The 20594-nt window shown below is 39.2% G+C and overlaps 2 protein-coding genes across 3 annotated transcripts in view; one reads left to right on the top strand and one right to left on the bottom strand.

The window, feature by feature from the left end:
- LOC145992064 (uncharacterized) overlaps positions 1-20594 on the bottom strand; it is a 134511-nt gene that overhangs the window by 71282 nt on the left and 42635 nt on the right. For both annotated transcript variants that reach the window (XM_083128228.1, XM_083128229.1), the window contains exon 2: positions 8279-8326. In XM_083128228.1, coding sequence (XP_082984354.1) covers positions 8279-8326 — 48 coding nt within the window. The remainder of the gene's footprint in view (positions 1-8278; positions 8327-20594) is intronic.
- Positions 9170-20594, top strand: part of LOC145992437 (DNA oxidative demethylase ALKBH2-like) — a 257798-nt gene continuing 246373 nt past the window's right edge. Inside the window, exon 1 of the mRNA XM_083128822.1 lies at positions 9170-9204. The gene's annotated coding sequence lies outside the window, so the exon portion shown is untranslated. The remainder of the gene's footprint in view (positions 9205-20594) is intronic.

The raw sequence follows: 20594 nt of genomic DNA, 5'->3' as shown, positions 1-20594 counted from the left end.
GTTTACTACGATGAAATATTACATGTGTGTCCAAGAACGACTATAACTTTTTTTAAAGGTCCAACGTTTCTTAATTTATTGTTCCATTATTTGTGCTTCCTGTGAAAAGATATCTCGTATTGTTAGTGCATAAAGCTTAATTAGTAAGCATGGACCTCGCAAGTCAAGAAGTATAGGTTTCGTTTTCGTTCCAAAGGCTTACAGCATTTTATTTTCTCTTGTCACCATTCAGGAGTAATCAAACCTCCTCGGCCTCCCCGATGTAGTTGTATTCAAGGGGTACCGGGTTCAGGCATGTAAAAGTTATGAGCCAACTTTAATCCCAATCCCGAAAGTCACCGCATAAAGCGGAGTTAATACCAAATTCAAGCAAGTTAAGGTTACAATTCATTCTTGATGATGTGAGATGTCAGACCGAAATTCGCCCCTCCCAACTGTAACTTCTGGATCCACCACTGCCTGCAAGAGTGTAGTTACTTGTCTGTACTACGCCGACTTCTCAGAAGGTCTTCCTCTTACACGTCCGGGAGAATCAAGTATGTGCTTATATTGCGATACTTATAGTAATGTTGTCTGAACGTAATGGTCTGTAACTGTCAGTATTTCAAGATTTGAGGATACTACACAAAATAAAATGCCATATTTGAACTCAGCAGCTCGAAATACAGTAAAAGCTCTTTAATCCGGTCCCCGATAAGCCGGACTTCGCTTCATCCGGACCGGCAAAAAGGGGGGGGGGAAGCAGAATGCAGGGTTTTAAATGTGGCTAGAAGTCAACAAGAGAACTTCCCAAAGAAAAGGCAGTCAACCACTGATGAAATTCTGTTTATCGCAGACTTGGTACTGTATACTGTATTTAGGCCTATGTCCTTTAAATACACCATAACAAACGTGTTTTGTTGCTATAAACGGCGTTTTAATGCACTTTCTACTGTTCTTTTAGGTTATTTCAGTTAATCCGGACTTTCGTTAAACCGGTCAACTTATCCCCACATTAGTCCGGATTAACGAGGTTTTACTGTATTTTCGAACCGTAAGTTTGTTGTTCAGTGTAATGAATATACAAACGTCATTGTGATTTTTCCACCTGTTCAAGCAACTCCGATGCCCACCAACGGCGTATAAAGTGGGTACTAGAGGAAACTCTTGGGGGTAAAGGCTGCTGATCACGTCGCTCCAGGTTCGGCCAGTATCAAGAAATTGTGGGACCCTAACTCCACATCCCCTATACGCCTTCATAGTATGGTGCATAGCACAGGGGAGCACTTTATTTTACCTTTACATTGTGATAGTTAGTAATTAGCAATGAACCTTAATATGAAGAAACACATTATTATTATTATGACACTCCAATAAGTTTCATGCTATATATTTCGCCTGCATAAGGTCTATGATATCAATTTTTTGTCGTGCCGAAGAGCATCGACGTAGTGGAAGTTTCAAATTCATGCGGGAAAATGTTATTTAACGTTAAAACGTTAATGTTGAAACGAAAACCAAACATTAAACGTATTGCTAAATTTAATAATCGGAAAGAAAGAAAAATTTTCTCTTTCGTACGGTAGTGATTTTGTGTTATCTGTGTACTTATCATTCCTAATTATAGCTAGGCTACGCTTTAGAAAGCATGTGGAACAACAAACGGCAAATTATAAACGTCCTGTCACTGAATCAAATTAAGTTGTCTGACTTTTATGGTTTTGTCACATTTTCACTTCACAATCTGCAATATTTCATTCGTTTATAATTGTGCAAAGATATACCGTTAGAAAAAAAATCAAATTCTGATTATCATCTCTGCATTGATTGTATACATTTTCATTCCGTTGCTGAACATGTAGTAAAAGTTGCCATATGCAATGTAAAAAATGTGTATTTTGTAGGGCTGCGCCGATACCGATGTAGCTATGTCGGAAAATATCGGTTTGAATTCATCTACCGATACAAGCCGATGCTTTTCCGCCATATCGATCTATCACGAGGTCCGAAAAAATGCCGCGCGACATTTTTGCGGAGTCTAATTATCCTGGAAATTATGCAAAATTCAAACTTTATATTATTTTACACAAATTTTGCACTAAAAACTGTATTTTTTTTATTACACAACATCTATTTTAATACTCTGAAGTGATTCTTGAATGTTCTAAAACAAATTGTTTTGTAAATTGATGCGTATAATTGGAGAAGAATATTTACACACAAATATCGATGAATATTTGGAACAAATTTTAATTACTGCAATTTTCAAGTATCGGTATCGGTGGGAATTGATAAGAGTATCGTCATCGGTATCGGCTCAGTCCTAGTATTTTCATTTAAAAATTGGAAACATTTTATTTTTAAATTGATTATTTCACCTAGCATCCAAGAGATTTAATGGAATAAAAATAATAAAACATATTTTTCATCATGAATTAAGACTCCAGTTCACAGACCAGCTGCTTCTGTTCATCTTTCCCGAATGTGCGTATTGACAGACTTGAGCTAGAAATCTGACGCTGCCGTCGTTGCCTTGCAATCAAGGGGTCTCGGGTTCGATACCCCTCCTTCTACACACAATTAGAAAATAAAGGACAATGTTTACGTAAAAATATTTGTAAATAAAAACTTTGAACTTTTTAATTTAAATTATGCGTCGAACTGTGTCATATAACCATCGCACTAGTTCAACTCCTTCCCCAAGCGGATTCTCTGAATCGTAAGAAGAATGGAGTGCATTGCTAGTTAATACGATTGCCTGGGATCCCAGGTTCGATAGCGGCAGAAGCACATAGTTCGTTCGGATTCCACTATAAAACTGTAGGTTAAGTCCCGATTAGCCTATCTGTGCGTAAAGTGGACTAAATACTTAAACTCCTAATACAAATGCTCTAAAATGGCGAGCAAGGTTTAGCGTGCTTTTCTTTGTTGTTCTAGTGCAAACTTAGTATTATATCGGTTTTAATGTTGTATTGAATTATAATTATAACAGAGTATCTTGTCATGTTTCACCAGATCTGTAGCTAGAAATTTCTTAGCTTTGAGTGAGAACATGCTTTTACGCCCCTTAACGGAATTCGCCGTCCTCTCCCACTTAGGGCAAGTGTATCCTCCAAGGTCGCATTCCTTTTTGTTGCCTCATGGCTACCGCGTGTTCACGTTTGCCTTACCATTGTCATGTGTCATGTATTTTTTTGTCACACGATTACCGTGTGTTTATTGTTTGCCTCACGATTGCCATGTGTTTATTGTTTGCCTCACGATTACCATGCACTTAACGTTAATCTTAAGATTGTCATGTGTTTATTGTTTGCCTCACGATTACTATGTGTTTATTGTTTGCCTCACGGTTACCATGTACTTAACGTTTATCTTACGATTGTCATGTGTTTATTTTTTATCACATGATTACTGTTTGTTTATTGTTCTGCCTCACGATTACCATGTATTTAACGTTTGCCTCACGATTGCCATGTGTTTATTGTTTGTCTCACGATTGTCGTGGATTCATTGCTTGCTTCACTATTGCCATGTGTTTATTATTTGCCTCACGATTGTCATGTGTTTATTGTTTGCCTCACCATTGCCATGTTTTTATTGTTTGTCTTAGGATTGCTATGTGTTTATTGTTTGCCTCATAATTGCCATGTGCTTGTTGTTTGTGTCACGATTGCCATGCTATTATTGTTTGCTCTACGTTTGTTATGTGTTTATCGTTCGCATTGCGAATACCATGTTGTTGTTTTTTTGGTGTTGTTTGGGCCTCCTCGATGGCGCAGTGGTAGCGTCGTCGACTTGTAATCAAGGGATCCCGGGTTCGATACCCGGTGGAGGCACATAGTGGTACGGATCCCACTTTAAACTGTAGGTCCAGTCCAGATTAGCTTTAGTGTACATAAAGTGGACTTAAAACACCAATTCAATCGATTTTTGTGTTGTTTGTCACGATTACCGTGAGTGTATTGTTTTCCTCACGATTGCCATGTGTCTGTCTCTAGATTGTCGTGCGTATTGTTCGTCTAACCATTATCATGTCTTTATTGTTTGTCTCACAAGTGCCATGTGTTAATTGTCTACATGTGGTCTTGTCCCACCAGTCTGTATTTGGGTGCCTCCCCAATGGCGAAGTGGTAGGGTCGTCGCCTTGTAATCAAGGTGTCCCGGGTTCGATACCCGGTGGAGGCACATGGAGGTTCGGATCCCACTTTAGCCTTACTGTGCATAAAGTGGACTTAAAACACCAACTCAATCAGTCAATCTATATTTGAAAGAGAATGTAATATTTTTTGTTGTAAATGGGATGTTTTCTTCTGGATATTAACCAAAATTACTGAAAAGGGCTCACTTCTTTCAAAACAGCGTTGTAAATTAATTTTCAGTGCGTTACACTGTCTATGTAGATTATGTAAAATATAAAATATAATCTAATGCATTCTACGTGTACATTACGCGTGGACGACGTATCCACACGTTAGCTAAGATATCACATTGTTTATTATGAAAATATGAACACATACGCTATTTACAGCGCGTTAATTACAGTCTTTCAATTAATTACTTTAACCCTTCGTCGGTAAGGTGAATTCTCAGAACATAAACGGTAAGGTTGGGTCGCATCCGACCCATCTGAAATTTTGTCAATTTCATGTTCAAAAAAAGGAAGGTAAAGCTTGATAACTTGTTTAGATTTAAAATTACTTTAGTCATAAGACCTTTAATACTATTTGATTACAAAATTTTCTAAAAAAGAAAAGTATTTGCCTTTCCGCGTCCACTAATTCCCACTGATTTCCAAAATTAGGAACTTTACTTTATCTCATTTACAGAATGGACGGATTCAAAACAACTGTAAAGTGAAACGAGATTGTCTAAGAAATAAATTACAAATGCATATAAAAATCTTGAAAAACTAAATGCAAAATTAGTAAAACTACATCCAAATAAACAGAACACGAAATTGTATAAATAGTTTCAGCATTTGAACAAATAAAGTGTAGTGTAGTCTAGATTTCTTTATTTTCAAACTACAAACAATTATCACTACGAATGAATACATTAGTGGTGGAAAAGTAGTCATTAACACAGTTTGTAAAACAAACTTAACACATTTTGGTTTCTTCATCACTACAGTCAATAGCACAAGAAGGGCACAATACTACTTTATGCTCACCACACAAGCAACGATCGCACATCCTACAGAATTCGTTCCCTTTTCTGTCTTTTGAAGAATTACAGAATTCACACCTTCTTCTTTTCTTTGCGAATTGGGCTTCTGGTACTTTTGATTTTCTTGCTTCCTCGTCGCTTTCATGATCTTTGTCCATCAACTGAACGATTGTTCTGCGAAGCTCCTTCGGAATGTTGGTTTTCCTTTCTCTTCTTCATCAGAGGTGTAGCCAAGGCAAATGCAAGTCGCTTTAGGAAGGTGGAGCGTGCATCATTAGGGTGAGAAGCCTTGTTTACATTGCATTTTTGAAGCACAAAACTGTTTATTGCTGCAATATCTAGAATTCCATAAAAGTACCTCATTGGCCATCTTCTCTTAGTGCTTTTGTCATGGCACAGCTTGTCTAAGACGTAAACACCCCCCCTTAGTCATTATGTAGAATTCCGTTACTTCGATTCATCATTTATGGTTCCAGCGAAGTGCATTGAAGAAATTAGTAGCACACTTTTGTTCTTCTTTGGAGTGTAAGAAACCAACATTTTGTTATCTTGATACATGAACCGAGAAGACCCAACTGGAGCTGCAGATAACATTGAAGGAGGAATTTGTACTTTATTTTTACGCAAAGTGCCCACAAAGGTTAGTTGCCTTTCAAGAAGTGCTTCAGTAAGCTCATATGAGGAAAACCAGTTGTCAGTAGTCACCTTTCTGTTGCTCCCTTTCAGTGATTCTGTTAGTCGTAGAACATACTGTGCTGGCAGAGGAAAATCCCTCTTCTTCTTTGCTTGCTCTTTACAGATGTATGGAATGCCTCCAAGAAAATAAAAGGTTCTCCCATAACAGAGGGAGATAATTTTCAGGCCATATTTATCATGCTTCGGTGGAATATACATCCTGAAAGGACATCTGCCCAGGAAATTTAGCAAAGTCTCATCCACTGTGACGTACTCAGAAGGACTGTAATACTTTCCACAATTATTTTAAAAAGCATTCCACACTTCTCTGAACGCATCAAATTTGTCCGTAGATTTTCGTGTATTCCTGGAGGCCTTGTCACGTCATCAAATCTTAAATTTTGCAGAAAGAAGGCAAATCTCTTTTGGGACATTGTGCAGCGTTATACTGAAGGGCCATATATGGGAGAAAACATGTCACTAAGTCTCAAACCTGAATTTTTTAGTTGAGCACTCATGTACAACAGTCCGATCAGAGCTCTGATTTCCATCGGATCAGTAGGAGATATAAACCACTGACTTGAATTGTACTTGAGTGTGGACATTTCTATTTCTTCATTAGTATGGCATACAATTGTTTCGATGATTTCATCAGTAATAAATAAGGAAAATAATTTGAATTCATCAGTAATTCCACGTGCATTTTATTTGGGTCCAGGCAAATGAGTGATGATATTCGAAGGTGGCGTCTTTGAAAATTTTGAACGCAGCGGCTTGTCGGTCTAAACTATTTCGCTATCTTTACCTAGTTCAAATTTTCTATCATCATTTTCTACGACTGCGACTTGAGAATCACGATCCTCCCAGTCTGAAACGTCCCCATCAACACAATCAAACACATCTTCACAATCATCACTGTTCGCAAATGTTTCATCTTCTGACTCGGAGATGTCTTCACATATTTCATCATCCCAGTCTCCTTCGGAGTCCTCTTCTTGTCTTTGCAACTCAGCTCGAATCTCATCCGCAGTGCAGATAAACTTCCTGAACGCCATGGTGCACAACAATTGGGACAAACTGGCAAAAAAGAAGAGAAATTACAGGGATAATGTCTAGCGTGAATGGTAAGGTGGGGTCGGATCCGACCCAGACGGCGACAAGGGCTAATATAAATAAGAATAAAACCGGACAGTGACGTACCTAGGACGTGCAGTCGCTCAGACGCCTTCCTCATGAGTAAGGTGATGGTTACCTGAAGCTATGTCACCAGCAAATACGGGAGGGGGAAACAGTGACCAAGCAACTTCCGCTTGGGTCGGATCCGACCCGCACCTTACCGTTTGAAGGTTAACAACGCTTTGTAACTTTGACCACTTAACTGAGCAGCTTAACATGCTGAGTGGTCTAATGCGCAATCTGTTTAAGTTGATATTAGTTTTTTGTCGAATACCGCTCATGTGATCATAGGAATGATTTTCAACACACCAGAGGTCGTATCAACAATACGTTTCCTTTGTTATCACGGGAGTGGAGGTGACCACACCCACCACCTGAGCATACAACATTGTTTTTTCCCAGTCTCTCCACGTACCCTATGTTACAGGAACCTTCATAGCAGCTGTTGTCGCTATGCATGGTATACTGAAGGTACAGAAATGGATGGAAAAATCTATTGTACAAAACAAAGAATTATGCAAAATTCCTAGCAGTTTGTATGTCAGTAAAAGGAAAGTATACCTTGTAATATCTTGTATATCTTGTAATATTATTGGATGAACTAAAATAAAGTGGTTATCACAGGGCGCTACGACCTCAGGTGCTCCGGATTCGAATCCCGGATTGAACATGGGTATTCTCTGTGAGTGTCCCTTAATCAATTTCATCATATGATCACTCATCCTCGTCGTTGCGATTAGCCAAAAGTCGCAGAAAAGCAACGATAAATAATACAAATCAGATCAAATCCAAAAATCTTTGGACAACTATATGCTTCACTAAGGAACTCAATTTTCACCAGGCGTTGGTGCTCATTTATCGATTTAGTCGTATTGAAGGTTCGCCACGTGAACAATATGGAAAATGCATTGAAAGAATAATAAAGTATTATAAATTCAAAAGACAGTGTGTTTTTGTCACATCGGAACCCACAAAAAATCGCAGATGTGAAAGCTTTAATTTTACCAAAAAGTCCTACTAGACACTACTGTATATGCACATTATCAACATGTTGTTACAAGTCTTTGTGTTTAATACAATTCGCTACAGTTGGCAACATGACGTCGAGAATCCCAAGGACAACTATGGTTGGCAACTCTGTCTTACCACCACACTTCAACTGCGGCAATGCTTAAGAGAATCGCCACCTATGGCAATGGTAGGGAATTGAAATCTGTTTGAATGTAAGGTAAACCATATTTTCAAAATATGAACCGAGAAAAATATTGTCTGTATGGCCTACCTTGTGGAGATAACTCGTCCTCTGTTTCTTCAGAGCTTGATTCTGGATCTGCAAGAAAAATAAACAAAATTTATTTATTAATGCCTTATTTGAAATGACGGAGTTAAGGCCGCACAGTCTTTTTTTCCACTCAACCATGTACAGAAAAAAAAACATTAACAGAACACAAAGTACATATATTCGTTTCACACATGCTTAGATACACACCTACTCACACTACACTCATACATACAAGTCATATCACGCTGAGTAGAATCTAGTTGCAGGAAAGGCAATTGCTTTTACACGACGTACTTTGAACGTATCTGACATACACCAATCCTGGCAATAGTTGCATTTATTTTGATCTCGGTTAAAACTAGGAATAGTTTGTATGTGCAGTCACCACACCGGAAATAGAAATGGAACATCTACTAGTAGATCCTGAAACACTTACTTCCCTGCAAAGCGTTGTGTGTTGCCTAACATTACGGCGAAGAGTACAGTATAGATTTTAATAGCAAATTTTCAATTACAAGTTTTGTAACCGCCGTAGAGTTAGGCAACAAACATAACCTCTGTGTATATATGTACACTCACCTCAATTAGTACTCCGCAGATGAATAAATATACGCTGTATAGAACACAACTTATTACTAACTTCGTTGACCCTGTACAGTCACTGACACTTCTGGGTTGTAATATACCCATTGACTCTCAATGGGATCATTACAACCTAGAAGTGTCCATGACTACACGTGCGCGTGACTGAGTGAGTGTTAGGTGCTGACTTAGCAGGTACGTTTAACAAATTTAATATTTTTAGAACAGTGAAAAGGGATAGGGTATTTGCCAAATAATATATTGACCTTTGTAGGTATTATATTTTAAAGTAGGTATTTTCTCTCTTTCAGACACAAGACGTTCCTGTTCGTTGGTGCTCATCAGTAAGTCTTTTTTATTTCATCTTTCTGCTTTAAATTGCTGAAGTGATAAATAAATATGTATTTTGTAACAGCTTGTTTTTGGCAATATGTGTTGCGGTTGTGAGAACTCTTATAGTAAGTAATGAAAATTACTTTATGCATGCCAGCTGCTAGAAGTTTTTAAAAAGTGAAAATATAGACAGTTTCCACTTCTCGTAAAGTTATACACTAATAGCAAAACGGTTATTAGTATTGCGTAGAGACACGGTTTCGAATGGAACCACCACCGACAACATTTGACACGTAATTGTCCATAACAAGAAAATCAACTGTGTTACAGCAGATTTTTTCTTTTCCCAACATGTTTTCATAGCCATCCCCTTTTGAGAATTCTGTTTTATTTTCGTTAGTTGGTATGCTGATTACAAATGACATTGTTTCTCTTATATAGGTTCCGTTCCTGTACTTACTTGTATTAAAATGTAGTTGCACTTGCACAAGAAATGAACGACAAATAATTCAATAATATCACCCGCATATTTCGGAACCACGAGGCACGCGGAACGCCCCTAATTGCGGACCAGAATTTAGGAAGTAACGACGTTCCGAGAGAAACAAACAGCAGAAATATGATATTCTGAACATATTTTTGTAACAGGAGCACAGAGGTTCTCATCGTTACTGCACATTACCCTGAAATATTGCGTACATATATCCATTTGCGGAAACAGTAATTTACTTTTGTTCTTTCCTGGGTAATTCAAAAAAATGTTAACACTATATGGGAAATATAAAATTTGCTTATAGAAGGAATCTTAGCTGCAATGACACGAATTTATTTGATGGTAAACACGTGTAGAGCATGTTCATGTTCATGTGAATTTGTTCATGGTTATTCATTAAAGAAGTAAACGTAGACGGTGAGTAGTACATTCTCTATTTCCCATATAGTGTTAACATTTTTTTTTGAATCACCCTGTATTTTGAGTATATTGCAGATCTTTTGCTTGTAGGTCAGGTTAGCAGTTACACAGGTATGCGTAATGTCAATATTTCAAACACCAATTCATCCTCCCTCGAGGCAATTAGAAGGACGTCCTGAGTTGGGAAGACATTGTACTGAAATATCAAACTGGTAGGGACCAGTTCCTGAGATAGCACTGTTTACATTGGAATTTCCATTGTTCCTGAGTTGGGAAATCCTGAATCGGGGATAAATACGAGATCAGTTTCTGAGATAGCACTGTTTTCATTGGAACTTTCATAGTTCATGAGTTGGGAAATCCTGAATCGGGAATGAATTCGAGATCAGTTCCTGATATGGCACTGTTTTCAATGGAAGTTCCCTAGTTTCTGAGTTGGGAAATCCTGAATCGGGAATAAATTCTAGATCAGTTCCTGATACGGCACTGTTTTCATTGGAATTTCCATAGTTCCTGAGTTGGGAAATCGTAAATCGGGGATAAATACGAGATCAGTTCCTGAGATGGCACTGTTTTCATTGGAACTTCCCTAGTTCCTGAGTTGGGAAATCCTGAATCGGGAATGAATTGTAGATTAGTTCCTGAGATGGCAATGTTTTCATTGGAACTTCCCTAGTTCCTGAGTTGGGAAATCCTGAATCGGGAATGAATTGTAGATTAGTTCCTGAGTTAGCACTGTTTTCATTGGAATTTCCATAGTTCCTGAGTTGGGAAATCGTTAATCGGGGATAAATACGAGATCAGTTCCTGAGATGGCACTGTTTTCATTGGAACTTCCATAGTTCCTGAGTTGGGAAATTCTGAATCGGGAATAAATTCGAGATCAGTTCCTGAGATGGCACTGTTTTCATTAGAACTTCCCTAGTTCCTGAGTTGGGAAATCCTGAATCGGGAATGAATTGTAGATTAGTTCCTGAGATGGCAATGTTTTCATTGGAACTTCCATAGTTTCTTAGTTGGGAAATCCTGAATCGGGAATTTGGAGTGTCTTTTCCGTGCCTGCAAACCTTGTGACTGCAGAGTGTCCAGTTCTCTTTCCGTCGGTCGTCGCTGACCTCTTGAAGTTGCCGGTGGAGATTTGGCAAAGGGTGTGGTCTCTCTCCGGTGATGTAATCCAGTTCGTCATGATGAGAGATGCGCGGCATTAACACCTCCCTGGCTTGAGGCTGTGAAGTAGAACAGAGCACTTGTCCGCTGCTCCGATCGGCCAGGTGTGCGATCTCGAACAAGAAGTCCATCGGACTGACTTTTGCTGGAGAGGAAAGAGAGGCTTCTTTTAGCAATACTCCCGAACAGACGTCGAAGGTCAGTTGACCAATACGAACACGTGTTCGCTGGAACTGCTTTTTTTTTTTACCCTCCCAGTTCTGTTTTCATCATCTTTCTTCTTCAGGAAAAGTTTCCAACTCCATATTAGTCTCACTAGGTTTCGTAACTTTGGCATTCATTCAACACTTTTCGTTCATAAAGTTCACGGAAATATATAGACCTGTGTTCCCCTTGCTATCTTCCTTGTGATGTTGCATCACATGCACGAATTTCTTTAGGGAAATACTCGAAGAACAGTAAGAGGAGCATTCGAAATTCCAAACATGTGGATTTGACTCGCTGTTTACTCCAAGTGTAGGGGTTCATCCAAAATTTTCAATCAATATCTGTATGTATGTGTGTGTGGCGGGAGGGGGGGGGGGTAAATTTAGCACCAAAATGATACAGTCTAGCCTTTGTGGAACATTTAGTGGGAACCACAAAAAAAAAGGGTTCAGTGCCGTGATTCATCAACACGTCCCACAAGAAACCTTAATATTCAATAAATTTTCCTCAACATCCGGTAAAATTCATCCCAAAGGCCCAATTTATGGTCATTATGTCAGTGAATTTATCTTTAGGCTTCCATAAAGACGACCTCCACCGTAACGGAGTAGTTATCACAGCGTGCTACGACCGCAGGGGTCCCAGGTTCGAATCCCATCCTGGTGAGGGATGTTCTTTGTGGATGTCCCTTCATTAATTTTATCATATCACTCATCCTCGCCTTCGCAATTAGCTAAAAGTGGCAATACAGCAAATCAACAATACCCTACCCTTTTCAGAGTGGATTCTACATTTTTATTAGTTGACAACTTTTGTACTTTTCTATTGGCTCATTTGTGTTGTTATTAAATTGGCAGACAACTCTTCTACGCGATTTGAATGAGTATTTTTTATGCATGAAATATTGGTGTGCAGTTGCTATAATTACGAACTTACTTTTAAAATGGAGTTCTAAATTTGCGAAATTGAAGTTCTTGAGTTATACAGTTGTTTGTCATAAACTCTCTTTACTTTGCTGGACAGTCTATCCACTTGCTTGTTCTTGGCATGATTGAAAATAATTGGAAACTTATGTCTGTTTCATTTCTACCTTATCGGTTGGCAACACTGGGGAAGAGCTGTTTGATGCCGGTTTGTAAAGACTGCGGGGAAGATACTTCAAGGAAGACAAAGGAAAGGCGGGAAAAAACGATCAGGACACGTTCTCATTAAGGTCTGGTTCTTCATTGAGAATCCCCGTTTCGATGTCTGGAGTTGTGCCGCCAATCGCTTCCAGGCTTACATAAAACAACACGATTAGAACGTGGAAACGTGTTTTGGCACAAACACCACCAAATTTGGGATACGACCAACTATGATAGCGCTGGATCTCAGACGATCAAGCAATAGGGCTAATCTGTTAATTGGGCCGCCCCAATTTGGAAGTTGCAATTGCCTGACTCTTAGTTCCCTCTGTAGTTCTGGGATGGGTGCGTGTGGTAATGAATTTATCCAGATGTTTTAATCGAGAGATTACGATCGTAGCTTAAAGGTAAATTGAGACACACAATAATGACCTTCGAAATTTCAGGAGTAGTGTACCGCTTAAAATTTTGGGAACATTTTGAATATCATATATAAATCACAGCTTTCGTTCAAATATTTTTTTCTTTATAAAAATTCATAATATGAGAAAATTAGAATTAATTTGCCAAGTCAAAGCCAAAACCGCACTACACTACACAAAGATAAACGCCATTCGCATGTTTTTCTAGCTTTAAAATTAATGCGAATCTTCAATATGTTTGCCGTCCCCTGTTGCGGAGTGGTTAGCACATCGCGCTACGACGCCAGAGGATTCCGGATTCGAATCCCGGCCTGGGCATGGATGTTTGTGAGTGTCCATTCATCAATATCATCATATCACCACTCATTCTTCGCAAATTAGCCAAAAGTGTCACAAAAAGCGAAGTAAAATGAAGAAGATCAATCAATCTTCAATATGTTATACATCGCAAGTAAAACACTTTTACTACACACAAATAGTGAATACATTAGTGCAAGCTTACGCTGGGTACAAATTTAGTACGCTCAGTTGCAGAAAAACACTGAAATTAATTAACATATCACAACGAAAAATTATTGTCAGCCATAAGTGTGTGGTGGTGTTGTTTTGTCCCTGTGCGTGTAGGTTACACTGTATTCTTGCATGTAACTTTTTCTTTGTAATCCTTTTTTAATATCTCCCTCTATATTGTGACTTCTATGGATCATTCCAAATCTCATGTGCAATAAATGTGGAGGCGAACATGGTTAAGTGAAAGAAAAGTCTCCACAGCTTTAACTTCGCCATGAAAGAAGAGACGAAAGAAATGAATAAAAAAGTTATATAGCTTGATACATTGAATTTACTGTAGTACTGAGATAAATCACGCAGAGTTGTGGAAATTAGAACATATTACTACAACATCCCCTGATCAACCGGGAATGTTTCAGATTATTCTGTTTTGCAAAAAACAATATTTAATACTAGATGAGCAGAAATGAGCGTTGTATTGTAAAGACAGAGACTCATATAGATTTAGAAAACCATCCTAGTATAAATCGAGCGAATAATTGTACGAGGTGCCTTCTGAACTTGCAGGCGGAAACCAAAACGATTAGCGATCGGCAGTGTTCGGCTCTCGTCGTTTACTTCCGGTGCCGAACTCGCTTCACCAAAGAAACGAGAATTAGAGATACTCGGTGATACCAAACCTACTGTACGCGTATGGCTTTCTCCCGCGCGCTGTTGTAACGCAAGGATTACTAAAGAGCGCTCTTACGAGTGGACCCGGGTTCGAACCCGGCCTTGGCATGGGTGTTTGTGAGGGTCTCTTGATCAATTTCATCACTCATCCTTATCTTCGAAATTAGCCAAAAGTGACAAAGACGAAGTAAAATAATCAAATAAAATCAATGAATCGCAGAAGCACAGCATCAAGCAACTCTTGGCAACATTGCCTCGATCCTATCAATTTTAGAGAACTTGCATTACATTGCAAGTTGTTATGAGTCGACTCAAAGGCCAGAATTATTATTGGCACTCTACATGAAAACCATCATCAATGTACAGGAAGGTCACACAGTGTATTTTCAACACTACGATGGTTATGGTTGAATGCTTGAAATGAACACATACCTGATGGTTTAAGTGTCCAGAACATTGGTATGGAGACCATCTTTTTCTTAGCACGGCTGAACTCTGCGCATATTGTGGCACAATTCGTGGTGCAAGTGTGAATAAGACCTCTTTCCGGGCGATGACGTTCCCCTCAATAACGTTCTGAAGGGCCTCCAAGAAGTCCTAGAGAGGTGGTTAATCAATGACACAGAGGTATGTGTGTTCATATAAAGTAATCCATTACCATCGTAGTGTCGAAATTAAAGGGTGGGGACGCCCACTTTGTGACCACCCTGTAGATGAATTGGAAAAGGATATAACCACATTGACTGGCCCAGAATGAAGTATATCAAAGAAATCGTCGAAGATGCGAGTTGCGAAAGCTGCACAGAAATGAAGACATTGAGGAAGATAGGAACAAATGGATAAATGCAAGAAAGTAAGAAAAACATTATACAAACCAGTTCCACAACCCGCTTTCCGTAAATCGGAAGGCATGGGAAAAAAGGAAGAAACAAGAAGGGGAAGAAGGAAAATATGAAGTGATTAAGGAAATAACGGGAAGTGTAGACTGAGAAAAGCTCTTGTATACCAACCTTTTGGTTGGGCACTTCTCTCCCTCTCTCGTTCCTTGCCCTGTCTTCTCTCTCCTTCTTGTTTTTTAAATAATTGTTGCTTTACTATCTCATTGATCTCTTAATATGTGTTCTTGTCGTAGAGCGCGGTCGTACACGTGTGTGTATGTGTGTGTGTGGCATGCATACATTTTCAATGGCATATGCAGAGTTCAAGATGTGAATTATCACACCATCCTGTACTTTTTGAAAGGGGGGTGGGCTTCCTCGTTCTCCTTTTGAGATTAGAAATTGTACTCCTGAATCAAAATATAATTGACCAATTTCTTATTGAAATGAACAATTTGGTGCACATTTTCCAATCTATTTTTCTTCTTTATTTTAGGGTGTGGGTTCGAGCCTTGAAATTAAATGAAATATTAAAAAAATAAATTATGCCATAATCATAGTGTTTAATAATTGAATTATATCTAGGCTTGTTGACGTAATACTAGGTTTTAATTAGTTGTCAGTGACTGGATATAATGAAATGTTGTAGTTTTTTCAGGCCAACATCGGTAGCGTCATCGTCTTGTAATCAAGGGGTCCCGAGTTCGATACCCGATAGAGGCACATCGTGGTTCGGATCCCACTTGAAACACCAAATCAAACAAACAAATCAGGCCAACACTATTACATTAATTTCGTAAGTGCGGATTTTCATTGGTATCTTGCATTATGAACACCGACAAATTCCGATTAATCAGAATATTTCAACTATAAGATAATTTTTAATGAAAATTGCTGCACAAAATGAACTAACACATTTCAGGAGAACCTCTCGTAGGCCGATGTAATCGATGTGAGGACCCAGTACCGGGCCGTGGCCCACTTCGCCACTTCGGTAGAGAAGCATCGGCCTAGAGTATACGCTCCCAATATACAGGGTGTTGTTAAAGTCCCTATACAATTACAATAAAAGCCTTAGGGTGTCCAGGCGATATTCCACTTTTACGCTGCAGCATATCAACATCTACTGTTTGCACAGCTGCAATGAACCTGATCCTTCTGCGAGTTTAACAAGATCCGGAGCAGATGTTTGGTATATATAAGCCTTGACGTACCACCAAAGGGGAAAAAATCCAAAGGGGTGATATCAGGAGAGCGCGGCGGCCAGGCGATTAGTCAGTCGCGGCCTATTCAACTTCCAGGGAAATATATATCCAGAATATCCTGAACATCATGAGACCAATGTGGGTGTGCTCCGTCTTGATGAAAAATAATGGATGGCTGCCCCATACAGCACAAATCTCCAAGGGATATCCATTGGTTATCCACAATGTCCAGATCAAATGCATGGATATTATGGATATCCATTGAATGTCCATTATATATCCATTTCTGGATATCCATTGGACGTCTTAGGATATCCAGAACTCGACATCTAAAACTCGACAAATTCTTGATATCTAATACACAGCGTAAACGTGTGTAGAACTGCTTGTAAGAAACATTGTCAAATTCGGAATATCCAATACGTCTCCAGATTTCTTCCAAAACTGAATATCCAAAACACATCCAATTCTGGATATCCAAAATATATCCAGATCTTGTCCAAAACTGGATATCCAATTTTGGATATGTAATACATGTCTAGAACTGATCCAGAACTTGTTATCCAACAATGAACATAAATAGGAAATGTTTCGAATATTAGAAAATGGTAGGGGTGTGCGGGATCCCGAAAAGTCGGGACGGAGATCCGAAAAAAAATTCCGTCCCAATCACGACTTCGGGAAATGAATTCCCGACTTTTTTGGATCCCGAGCAGTCGGGAAATACCGAATGGTCATTTTTAAAAGTCGTTAATTCTCGACATTTTCTGCATTGTAAATGTCTGGAACTTATCGAAAATTGTCCGTTTTTGTACCACTTTGTTCCCGACTTTGTCGGGAAATTACGATTTTTTCCCGTCCCGAATGTCGCGATTTAAAAAAAATTCCCGTCCCAACCCAAAAAATTCTGTCCCGCACACCCCTAGAAAATTGTCACAGTATTCCCGTTCTGTATACTTTTTTATACTTTATCTTGCAATTGAAGCAATAATTGCATTGAACCTTTGCGTTTCTAAACTTATTTACTTGTTATATTTAGTGATTTAATATTTTATTTTCTTAGAATCAGAAAATTTCGATTTAGTCTTACTAAAGGCTACAATACAATTGAGACTAAAAGCGAGTAAATCCTACTTAGCTCAACCGGGAAAACCCGTTACTTATATATATTTGGCATAGACAGTAGCTATACACATCATTTTCAGTTCGTGTGTTTTACGCCTAAGGCCTGAGTGAATAAGAAGCTTGTGACTGTTTTCTTTGTTGGTGAGCGTCTTGTTATTTGCTTCTATCAGCGATTGAAACTTTTTAAAATCTTAGAATCAGAAACGCTACAATACACTGCATACAAGAATCGGGCCAATGCTCGCTTATAGCGTCACAAATCTCCAAGGAATATACCCAGATAGCACACAAGCTTGCGGAAAGCTTACAATAGCAAGCTTGATATGGCAAGCTGGACGCAAGCTTGAAGTAATTATGTGGTACTTAGCGTGGGTGGGCATATTTTTGAAAACATATAACAACACCAAATTAATATAACAATAGAGATACTCATTAGACATAAATAATAATGACAAAATGAAATAAAAACCGAAATACAGTGTTATGAAATGAAATGTGGATGCATTATGATGTTGATGTTACCTGCAGTCGCTAGATAGCATTCGCAAAATGTATAAAAGAAACTTAAGTTTTCGTAACACAAATAATGGTATATTTGATTATAAATATAAGGAGAAATTGTGTTTTAATATCTGTTGAAGATTGTAAATAGTATTGCTTTCCGCTCCTCATTTGTTTTTATTTTACTCCCGCTGGGAGCTTCTTGCGAGAACGCGGAATTCTGGGAGCGTGATATTCGAACACAGCGGCATGGTGCATGTCGGCTCGCGGCAGCGGGAAGAACATTTTTCAGCTAGCCTATCGGATGTGGGCTTTTGTGTATCTTATTCAGTGTGCAAACGTATTTAATTATAATGCCAAGTGAATTAAAGGACTTGTATCATATCCGAATTTGTTGCTGTATGCGTTGTTGCAGCCCTATGGTAAGGTATTCAATATGGCGTCATACCCAGAGGTGCTAGTTTTCTTTCATGGTGATACGTGGAAGGAATCTACAAACAATACCCTTCGAAAGATGTGTGAACATTAAGCTACAAGGATGAGAATAAAATGTAATGCAGTGAATAAGAGGGAATCTCCCATGACCAACCCTTCTGTTTCATAACCATATAATCAGGAGAAATCCGTTGTTGGGAAGTCGAGATGAGTAGACCCCATGTTCACGTTGGCGACCTCGAAAGATACAAAGATGCAGAGAACGGTATACGACAGGAGACAGCTCCAGAAGCAAAAGGCAAGAGAAGCCCAAGGCGGAAGGAACCAGAAATCTCAAGATAAGGCTGAATCCAACCAGGCACGCCATATGAAGACAAACGTTCAATTTGCATTCCTGCACAGTATGTGCAAGAAAATCCACCCCAAAGAAGACGACACTACGATACGCAACGCCATCACGCGGTATCTCTCTAAGTCAGATGACAATGCACAGGGGGAAACTACCGGTGTAAAATCCAACATCCAGACAGAGTCCTCTAGCAGTAGGGAACAACAAATCAGAAAAAGAGAGTATGAAGATACATCCACAGCGGAAAGAACGGAAGAAGAAGCCCACATGGACACTTCAATAGTAGAAAAAATGGCAGATGAAGACTTCATCTTCCCAAAAAAGATAGCAAAAGTCAGTGGAAACGCTACATCAACACCTGCTACGGTTGAAACGAATAATATGTTCCAACCTCTGAACAGACATCACTGAACGACCTTCATAGACAACGGAAAAACGGCCTCCATCACTATTCTTATTTTACACTAAGAATAGATATGCACTCACCACAGCCATCACCAAGGTTGCAGAGGGAAAACCGAAGGTGAAGATAACCCGAGATGGCATAAGGGTACAGCTCAAGACGAAAAAGGTTTTTGACCAAGTCATAGAATACTGCAAGCTGAGTGACACGGAGTATGCAACTTCGACTCCAAAAAGAGACATACCAATGAAGATCGTCATCAGAAAATTGCCAATAGATACGCCTGTACAGGACATCAAAGCAGAGCTTGCAGAAACCTACGACGTCCTCGACGCTTCCCAGATGACAAAGAGAGACAAAAGCACCCATGTCAGGGTGCCGATGTCTCTATTTTTGGTTTCCATCAGAAGAACAGCGAGAGCTCAAGACATTCGCCAAATAGAAGACCTGTTAGGCTACAGAGTTCAGGTTACGCCATACAGATCCCCTGGAATACCTCAATGCCAAGAACACCATCGAAGAAGATGAAGAAACACTCCAGTGGTTACTTCAGAAACTTCGCAGAGGCAACATCCTACAGAGGATAAAGAGTGCCAGAAACAAGATGTCACAACTTCAATGTAAAGAGGACAAAGCCACACTCCTGATGGAAGTCTGCCTGGAATTCGTCGCAGCAGGGGACTTCTAAAACTCCCATAGATACGACATCAAAAACCAAGACGGGCCTTTTAAGGACCAAAAACGAATAGTCACTACAGACCCCTTTTAAGGACCAAGAACGAATAGTCACTACAGACCCCTTTTAAGGACCACAATATAACGGTTCTAACGGAAACAAAAACGAACCACAAAGCAGATGATTCCACCAAGCGACAGTTGCAGGAGGAACAGAAGGACAAGTCAACCAACCCACGTCAATAGGTAACTCGACACAAGAAGAAATAGAAGCCAGGCCTGTTAAAGGCGATACGTCACAAAACAACCGTCAAATAAAGAAGTCAGTCAGACGGAGAAAAACTGACACACGTACTCAGAGTTCGGTTAGTTCATATGAACTTTCCAGCCAGTTCATTACCAGGGCCTAGTTACAGATCGGTTAGTTCATTTAACTATCCAACTTGACTAGTGCCTATTTTAAGGGGGAGCAAGAAAATTAACAATAATCATTGTTGGTTGACTGTTGCATGCATCCTTTCATATCGAAATAATATCCAGATGAGATCAAAAATTTTACTTTTTGTGTTCATACAATATCCAAAGTACGTACAAAAAAGTCTAAATCAAAGCAAAATTTCCAGATTACGTCCCACTTGATGTCCAAAACATGTCCAAAAGTGATCCGAAAATGTCCAAAACATATCCATTTCTGGATATCCCCTGGATATCACGTATGCGGACAAATGGATATCCAGCAGATATCCAGTGGATGTGAATTGGACATTCCTGGATATCTTTGCGATATCCAGAACTTCCTACACAATTATCCAAAA

The sequence above is a fragment of the Lepisma saccharinum genome, chromosome 9 (genome assembly GCF_977018435.1).
Source record: "Lepisma saccharinum chromosome 9, izLepSacc3.1, whole genome shotgun sequence".
NCBI classification, from domain to species: domain Eukaryota; kingdom Metazoa; phylum Arthropoda; class Insecta; order Zygentoma; family Lepismatidae; genus Lepisma; species Lepisma saccharinum.
The sequence above is the reverse complement of the archived record's forward strand: the minus strand, read 5'-3'. Positions and strand labels throughout refer to the sequence as shown.